The sequence below is a fragment of the Puccinia triticina genome, chromosome 18A (genome assembly GCF_026914185.1).
Source record: "Puccinia triticina chromosome 18A, complete sequence".
NCBI classification, from domain to species: Eukaryota; Fungi; Basidiomycota; class Pucciniomycetes; order Pucciniales; family Pucciniaceae; genus Puccinia; species Puccinia triticina.
Window position 1 is genome coordinate 3,169,779 of NC_070575.1, and position 9,972 is coordinate 3,179,750.

General features: G+C 44.3%; 1 protein-coding gene across 1 annotated transcript; it reads right to left on the minus strand.

Moving 5' to 3' along the window:
- Positions 1-8,902: 8,902 nt before the first annotated feature.
- Positions 8,903-9,211, minus strand: PtA15_18A348 (uncharacterized protein; the record flags this gene model as incomplete). Its single annotated transcript, XM_053164877.1, has 1 exon — positions 8,903-9,211. One exon carries the CDS (start codon positions 9,209-9,211, stop codon positions 8,903-8,905), a length of 309 nt encoding a protein of 102 aa, XP_053028843.1.
- Positions 9,212-9,972: the final 761 nt, after the last annotated feature.

The following is a 9,972-nucleotide window of genomic DNA, read 5'->3' on the forward strand; positions in this document are numbered from 1 at the left end:
ACCTCTTGCACATAGAGAAATTGATCAACACAAATTTGCCATAAATGATTAATATTTGGGCATTGATTAAATATCATTTCATTATATTTTCTAATTGAGTTATCCTTAATGAATGAAACAGTTCTATACAACATTGCATGAGGCCCTGTGATACTTGCACATAAGTTATAACAGACTTTCCATTGACTTCTGAATACTTCATCAATCATTTCTTAGTACACATTTTACTGTATTAATACACATCTGACTGAAGAACATAAAATTACAGTCAGGCACTTTTTCAGAGATTGTGTTCTGGTGATACAATATTATGGTATCATATCAATTTTTTATTTCTTTTTTGGGCCATTTGGACAAAATCCAATGACCCATCCAAGCAATGTATTTAATTTTGGATTGAATTGGGGACCCAATCCACAATATATCTCAATAAATCTGGATTGTATTAGTTTTCAGATCCAAAACAGATGCAAAACCAATCTGATATCTATAAAGGGACTTGGAAAAATAACTCCCATAAATTGGGAAAATAACTCCCATAAATTGGGAAAACAACTCCCATTTCCCAATTTACATTGCTGGGACCAGGTTTGGGAGTCGTTTTCCCAATTATATTTATTTTGGGAGTTGTCTGCACAATTTTTTTATTACTTTTTAACAAAAGAAAAGGGAGTCGGCTGCCTAATTGGCCCTCCATAGAACACAATTTTTGGAGTTGTCCACGTGCACCGTTAGTTACCCCTGTATGAGATTGTTACACGGCATGTAACCCCGTATAAAATTGTTACACAGCATGTAAATCCCATATAACATTGTTACGCGGCATGTAAACCCCGTGTAACATTGTTACACAATATGTAACCCCCGTATAACATTATTACATGGCATGTAAAACCCCTTGTGGAGACAACTCTGTGGGATAGAGACAGCTGTGGACGGGATGAGTGCGTGAAAAGGCTGCCCTCTGGGTGAAATGCTAAAGAGTAGAAGACACCAATAGAGTAATGAAACTCAAGAAAAGGTGTGGTGCAGAAGATCAAGATGATATCAGAGTAAATTGATAAAATGGAGAATTAAGTAATGCTCTAACACAGAATGGTTACTGGATGTTGAGCAGGTAAGATGATATATTTGTCAAGGCAGAATGGCTACTGTAATTGACTATAAGGTAACTATGAGACTATGTAACTATTGACCAACTACTATCAAATGAGCTGATGGGGGACAAAAGTGTGGACAAAGGAGCAGTTTATATAGACAATCTGGGGGGCGGTTGACTTGTGGTTGTGGGAAATATGAAACAGTGAAAAACTTCAATAAAGGAGAAGTGTAAGAGAAATGAACAAAAGGGATGAGGCACATGAAGGTGAGACAGGTACTAATCCCAAAGAAGGTGCATTATTGTGAAACCCACAGATAATAAAAGGGCTTTTGAGTTTTTGACCAATGCGGATTGATGTTTGATGCATTTTGGTGATGATGGAGTTTTTGATGTTGAGGCGCCTGGATCCTGTGTCTTTGGTAATACCCTGGCTCTTGAAGGTTGAATTTGTCCCATGTTTCACTGTGTCCGGTGTTCCATGTGTTTGTTCCTAAGTGGTTGGTTGCCTTGAGAGTTTATTCCTAGAGCCTGTGGAGTGTAAAGATGCTTTGATGAGGCTCACCACACTGTATAGTATTGTTGTTTGGCATTTAACCCCTGTATAGCATTTTTACGCCCCATGTAAAATTTACAACAAGTAACCCATGTATCAAGCTTGTGCAACATGTAACATGTTCCCACATCACACAATCCCCATCAAACATGTTTCTGCAACATGCAACCCCCATGTAAGATGTTCCTGCAACATGTAACCCACATGCAAGAAGTTTACAAACAGTTTAACACGTGTATAACATGTAACACTAGAGGCCAAGGCGGCTTTGCCGCTGCAGGGGGGGGGGAGCTGCAATTCCAGGTGTCTAACATGGGAAATGATCTCTCTAAGATAATTTCTTACCCATCTTAAAATGCACATAACTGATCAGTAGGAACTAACAGTGAAACAGCTGCACTGCGTTGATATCAGAGACATTTTAAGTGCAGCAAAGCTGTCTAATGCTGATACTCCAGCCCAATCAGCATCAGTGCAGCGCTCTGACTGTTGCACTTACACTGAATTAGTGTTCCAACTCTGTCTGACTCTCCCTGGGGATCAGCATGAAATTTGAATGCTGTGCCAGAAGGCGCACTGATGCGGGTCAACCTTTATGCACACAAAAGAAATACCACATGCATACCATTTTTGGTGTGTATTATTGTTCACTCCAAAAAGTGGGGTGCATTAGGGTTCACTCCAAAACTCAGTGCACACCCATCCTCTCCAAAACCAACCTGGCTTTGGAGTACATGGGTGTGCATTCCAAAAGACATAGTGTGCAAACTCATTCACTATCTGATTGGGTAGTGCATTTCTCTGTCTTTAAACAATCAAATAGTCAACAAACACCCACACTGGGCTGAAAAATAATGGTAGTTTTGGGGTGGGCACTCTTGTTGGAGTGCAAACACATGGAATCCAAATTTAGGTTGTTCATGGAGTGCATGAGTGTGTACTCCAATTTTTTGGAGTACATAGGTGCACACTCCATTTTCTTTGGAGTGCATGGGTGTGCACTCCAATTTTTGTGCATGAGTGTGCACTCCAATTTTTGGGTGCATGAGTGTGCACTCCAATGTTGTGGAGTACATGGGTGTGCACTCTAAATATTGGAGTGCACACTAATGCCCACCACTTTTTTGGATTGCACACTAATTCACACCAAAAATGGTGTGCCTATGGTCTTTCTTTGGTATGCACAAAGGCTGACCCAGACAAGATATACAATTTCAAACATTTGATGGCCTTTTCCATGGCAGCACATTTCATTGTATTTCAGTCTAATTTTCCTCAACATTTCCAAACAGAATTGAATTAATGAGAAAGAAACAGGAGCCCAACCAACAAAATTTGATGTCAACCAGAAATCATAAATAATAAGATTTCCCTATTGTCACCAATCAACTGATTATATGGCAATAATCAATATACATATAACCCTGAAAATGGATTTTGCTGACTTTCATTATTACCGGGTAATCAAATCTACTCCTGCAACTCACACTTGATACCAGCTGGGAATGTCATTGCCTTGTCAGGGTGTGACAGCCACAAATTCCACCCAAATTAGCACATGACATCATATAAGATCCTTCATTGCTCAGGCTAATTGAGATGAACACTCAGGGCCCAGTCTGCAGGCGGCTGATTTTACGGAAATGATAGGATGGAGGGGACAGATTGGAGGACGGAGAGGGCGGGGATCTGGAACTTCTCAGAAGGTGGGAAAAAACATCAAGGAGGGTGGGAGAGATGGTCAAAGAGAGGGGTGGGCACAGAACAACAAAGAAGGTGGGCAAGATAGCCCGGTCGCGTTCCATGAGCACTGAGTAGCTTATTATAGATCCTATTGATCCCCCCGGCGTGCTCGCTGGACAGCCTGCGCGAGAGCTTGAAAGAGGGATGTTGGGAGAGAAGGCGGTGCCCTTGGTCAATAGCAGCACTTGTTGAGCAACACACTTTGCTGGGAGCTGGTCGATGGAGCCAAAATGATCATTGGGGTTGTCGGGCGCCCAAGGAGATGGAGATCACTTTCTTGAGCAGCAGTTGGTTGTGAAGCCCGTTGCGGCCGGCTTCGGCTTTGTTGGCCTGGGGGCCGGCGGTTTCTGGGACTGGAAAATCAAGTAGAATACTCCGTTGGGGCTGATGCACCCCTGGGCATGCTTCATGTGCGTTCTTGAGCATTCTTGACTTTGTGGTTGAGTTCCAAGCTTGGTCCTGCTTTGGCTCCTGTTTGGAGAGTATTGCGACTCGTGGTCAACGAGACTGCTGAGCGGGACCAGTACTCAGTGGTGGTAATTAGGCTGAGAATACTTACAGAAATCCGGTGAATGAGGGTCAAAAGCGGAGGTCTCACGTGTGTGTTGCAACATTTGGTGAATCGTGCACTGCAGCCTTAGTGTATTTTCAGAAGTTGGTTTTGTCAGGGCTGTGACTTGATTTGGTTGCGCCAACCCCTAAGCCAAGCCAAATGAGGAGTCAAGTTTTGTTGTTGGTGGCAATATTGCAAAGGGAATCAATGCAACACTGCCTTGAAGTAGACTGCATTGAGAGTTCAGGGTTAGTGTACATACGGAAGCGGGTTTTTCCAGGGTCGTGACTTGATTTGGTGGCAACGATCCCTAAGCCAAGCCAAATCAGTAGTCAAGGGTGGTCGTGAGCGGTAATATTGCAAGGGTGATAGACAGAACACTGCCTCAACTTTGCCTGAGTTGCGAGTTTGGTTGATAGATGCCGTTGCCGCAAGGGTCCATGCTGCCTGTTGGAAGATTCAAATCCTGGTTACAAGCTAGGATTGCGGGCTGTGTCCCGTAGGAGCGTTGCAGATTTGGCGGCTGATTGGGAGGTTGGAGGGTTGCAAGGGCGCAGCGGCCCCTGTCAACGTATTGGGAGTCGACAAAGTAATCAATCGTGAGTAACCTCATATTGAACACCGACACGGCAAAACAACTGTATGGGGGGGGGGGCAAGAAGGGGGGAGGCTGACACACAACCCATTGGGGAAACAGAAAGACAGTTTCAGTGTAATGTACTGATGAGTCACCAAACTGAAGGTGAAAGCATATGTAATACGGCTCGGGAGATACTTGATTCAAAATGTTGCCTTGCGACTGCAAATATTCCAAGAAAGACAATCGGGAAAGCGTTCTGGGACGCATAAATAGGGAGCTGTGATTGTCCTCAATGGTCCCGCACGGGTTGAACTCCCCAGTTCCAGTTGGGCTGGTTGAGTGGAACTTGCCCTTGGTCACCTCCCCCATTCACACTTGTGTATGGCTGGCGGGGGTCAAGTGAAATTCAAAGAAACCCTGCCGCACTTGCGGAGGTAATTAACACCCCGTCGTCCTTTTACAATTGCAAAGCGTTAGGCATGACCAAATTTTTGATTGCAGTGTTGCGTGAGCACAGACAAGAAGCTATTGCTTGAGCGCCACCGTTTGAAGATCTTTTTTAAAAGTTTTATTTTTTGAAAATTTAACTGCCACTGCTGCGTTTGCGCAGGCTGGACAGAAACTTCTCTTCATTCTTTAAATTTTCCCCTCTCTCTCCCCTTGCAATTGCAACAGGCTGATTGGGTTGACGCTGGTCCCTTTTTACCCTTTTTTCACGGGTTGGGGGTCCAGTCCGAGGCAGAAATGTTTGGGGACTTAGATCATATTTTCACGGCATACGGTCAAACATACCCTTGCCTGAAAATTAAGGGAATTTGGGGGCATTTGAGCAAGATACAGGGGAAACCCTTGATCCCAATTTCCACAAAAGTGTGGATTTAATATACTTAGATGTATGCACCACCTGTGAAATGCACAAACACCATGTAACCTGTAAGCAACAAGTACACACACCACAAAACACATTTACACATGCAACATTCAACATGTAACATGTAGCCCAGCATGTAAAATGTGAAAATCATGTACTATTTCACCCCAAATCTACCAATTTGTTAGGGTTATGGAACCAGGGGGTGCGCGCACCACCATTGGAGCAGAAGGCTGGACGGAAAGTGCTGTAAAAAATGTGAACATCAGCGGAAACATGTAAAAAATTTGCCATTTGAAAGTAGAGATTCAGGAGGCTCTTTTGAGCCAACAAAATGGATATAAAGCTCAGCAAAACAGGGTCTAAATGAGGTTTGAAGTTGGTAATGCATGATGACTTACGTGCAGCCCTCAGATTTAATGTTCCAATTACATAATATATCCACAATTTTTAAAGCACAGAGTATATATGCAGCATATAAATTTCACTGGACTTCTTAGACTGTTTGGTTGTGTAAAAAAAAAGTTATAATTTCCTACTGAGCCAATCACACCCCCCTTATATCTCAGGTTATGATGACACAATATTGCTAATAATTTAATGGAACAGATAATATGCATCATTGAAAGATTCCTGGAAGTTTCAGACTGTTTGGGTTTGTAACAAAAAAAGTGTGTGGTTAGCAGTCATTTTCCTACTCCGTCTGCGCACCCCTCATATCTCATGTTCTAATGGCACAATATTGCTAAAACTTTCACGGGTTTCATTGTATGCTTATTTCTCTGTGATCTGAAACTTTTATGGATGTGGTGCATGGGAAACAAAATTTATGAATATGGCAGATCATAAAATGTGCACCCCTCATCTCATGTTTTGGTGGCACGCTCTTGCTATAAATTTGAAGGGGTTCAATTTATGCAAAATTCTCTTTCATACCAAATTTTTACGCATGCAGTGTGTGGGAAAGAAAAATTATGGGTGGGGCGGATAATAAAAAAGGGTCTTGGAAAAACAACTCCCAACTTTTGGGAAAACGACTCCCATACGTCAGCGCGGCTATTTTTTGACCAGCGCTTGACATCAACCTAGACCCTATTTTTTGGTACAGATTTTTTGGGAGTTGTCAACCCAAAATAAATTTTTTTTGGGAGTCGTCGACCCAAAATAATTTTTTTTTGGGAGTCGTTGTGCTAATTTTTTGTATTGTTTTTTATTATTTTCAGGGGGTTACTAAACGTACCCGGTTTTTCCACGTTTGTACCCGGTTTTTGCGTACCCCCTTTTCCGCGTGCGTACCCGGTTTTTTTCTACTTATTTCTACGCAACCCAAATAGTCTTAAAATTCATCTAAAATCCTGAAAAGAATTATGATACATTCAAAATTCCAAAAAAGCAACTTTAAATGATTTAATTAATTTTTTGCATACCCCCTTTTCCCAAGTGTGTACTAAGGGGATATCTTTTTTGTTACATGTACCAGGGTTCCAAAAAATTGAGAGAACATTTAAACATGCATTAGAAGCTTTCTTTGAAATTTTTGAGAGAAAAAAACAGGTACGTGGTGGGTACGTGGTGTGCTTAGTAGAAAAATGACTGCTACATGTATAACTTTTTTGTTACAAATTTAAAGTGTCTAAAAATTTCAGAAATTTTCCCATGGTGAATGTTCTGTGCGCCATTAAATTTGTAGCAATGGGGTAAACACCAAACATGAGATATAGGGGGGGCGGGCAGCCTTAATAGGAACAATCTGGCTAATTATTGAATATCTTTTTTGATAAATTTCCCAGAAATCTAAGGACTGCATGGTTTATAGAATGATGCATATTCTCTGCGCTCTGAAACTTTTGGAAATATTGGCACCTCAGAACATCAGATATAAGGGGTGCGCAGTAAGGCAATATGACTACCACGCACCCCTTATATTTCATGTTCTAAGGTACCAATATTGCCAAAAGTTTCAGAGCGCAGAGAATATGCATCATTATGTAACCCCTTAAGTCCTTAGACTTCTGGGAAATTTATCAAAAAAAATATTCAATAATTAGGCAGATTGTTCCTATTAAGGCTGCCCGGCCCCCCTATATCTCATGTTTGGTGTTTACCCCATTGCTATAAATTTAATGGCGCACAAAATATACACCATAGAAACATTATTGAAATTTTTAGACTCTCTAAATGTGTAAAAAAAAAGTTATACATGTAGCAGTCATTTTTCTACTAAGCACACCATGTACCCGCCACGTACCTATTTTTTTCTCTCAAAAATTTCAAAGAAAGGTTCTAATCCAAGTATATTAAAGTCTCAGGTTCATAGAAAAAAAATTCAAGGGTTCCCCCTACAACTTGGCAAAATACAAAAAAAAAATCAAAGGTTTTGCCTCTTACAAAACATGGGACACCAGGGCATGAGGGGACAACACAAATAATCAATACAAAAAAAAATGGACACAAACAAATCCCGCTCCCTGCCACCCAGCGCAGCAAGCTGGTGCATCGTGGCCCAACGCCCATCCCTGTCTAGCAGGGTTAAAAAGCGTTGGGAAGAGGACCCCCAGCCCAAAAGCACAGGGGGGTCCCCAAATATCCCCCGCCGGACTGCACAATTGCAACAGCAAACGGGGGTGAGGTGACCACCTGACTGGAAATACAGCCCGGCAGGTCGCCTGAAGCTAAATCCCTCCCCCCCCCCCCTTTTATACCCGACATTCACCAAACCCCCACTCTCATTATCTCATCATACACAACACCGCCCGCCGCCCAACGACCGCCGCCCCACCAACCGCACCACGCCACAGCTCTCCGCCTGAGTATCAGACCCATAGAACTCCCCACCACGCCTCCTCACCTTCACAATTGCCTACAAGACGCCCGCGGCCAGAACTACCGTCAAGACGCCCCCAACACCAACTACACACCCGGGCAAATCGGGACAAGCCCCTGCGCCCACCTGACGCAGGAGTCATACATGCGCCAGGTGGGTGTTACAGGACGCCAGCGTGACCATGAGTCACGCTGGCGCCACCGTCATACACGGCGGGCCGCCCAAGCCTAGAGGGTGTCAGGTCAACCATGATATTGACAGGTGCCGCTGAGGGCGTGGGCCAGGCGCCTCCCCGGGTGGCCAGCCATGCGTCACAGTTGAGCTGGCGTCAGGCTGTGCCGCGAACTGGGGTTGGCAGCCAATTGCACAGCTCATCCTGACGCCGGCTGGGACCCGCAGCAAGCGGGCGTCCGCATGTTGCCTGCCGGCCTGGTTTGCCGCTTGGCGCCTCAAGGGGGCGTCAGGCCGAGTTGCTTGTTGGGTTGCGACCTCTTGCCGGTCAAGGGGCGATATGATGGGGGATTGGCATGATCTCCTCATATGCCCCTATCTGCCTGCAAACAACCACCCGTCATTGTTTCAGACGACGGCGACCTCAAACGTGCAACATGCACATACATACAAAACAAGGTTGTGTAACACCCCAGCCCCGCCCCCAAGAGTGTACTTGGGTTGGTTACCTTGGTTCCCCGCCTGGGGGGGAAGAGGGTTGGAGAAGAAATAGACCGGTAGAGAAGAGGCCTTCGGCGGCGCGGAGGAGGACGATAGGGCCGAGCAAGGACAGCAAGGCGGCCGGAGGGAGCCATTGCTCAGCGGTTATGGTTGTCAACCTCTGGGGCGCCCCGTCCGCGCCCGGCTCGTTTTCCCCCATCGCCCCCACATCAGCCGCCGCCTGCTGTTGCTGCTGCCGCTGGTACGCGACCGGCTGTTCAATTTTGTGGACGGGGACCGTCAAAAGCCGCAGCGCAAGGAGACACGTCACCATCTCTTGGCTTCCGTCTATCTTCCGTTGGGTTGGCCTCTTGCCAATCTCTCAATGACTCCTCTTGGCGAGCAAGCCCCTCTCCCGGTTGGGCCCCCAAAGCCAGCCCCCGCTTCTCTCTCCCTTCCCTCTGTGATCACCCCCCACCTTGCAGCAATGCCAAAGAATTGCAGCACAAGCCCATCATCCATAGCTATCAAATATCAACATTTAAGAAAATGAAATAGAATAAATATAAATCAATAGCCTGTGAATCATAAAGAAAAATTACAAGTCTCTTGGTAGTTTAAGAACTACTGTTATTTAATTTAGCACAACTTACTTAAGAGGATAGCATTCAGGATAAAGCATGAATTTTCTGCAAACCAGCAAAACTTTATGTGAAGTTGGAATATGCATATCTCAGCAGCTGAGAAAAAATAAGCTACCAACACATAATTTAATCCTGATGAGCCCTCATGTCATGCATAGCTGGATGAAAACTACTTGTAGATTAAGAGTTGATGACAGTAGGAAGTTCCCAGAGACTAATCTAAAAGGATTAAAAGACATCAAGAGCCTAAATGGAGACTTTTATTTTTATTGAACTTGGTTTAAGTAGGTGGGTGGAGAGGAGGGCTTTCCCCAGGGAGGAAAACCAAAGGAGTTGTCTAAAGAAATAATGGGAAGTCTTTGTGAGAGATTTCAGGTAGGCATGGGCAAGAATGTGAGCTGTGAAATCTGGCTAGAAGGGGGGATTCAAAACAGGACTGAAGGAACTAAAC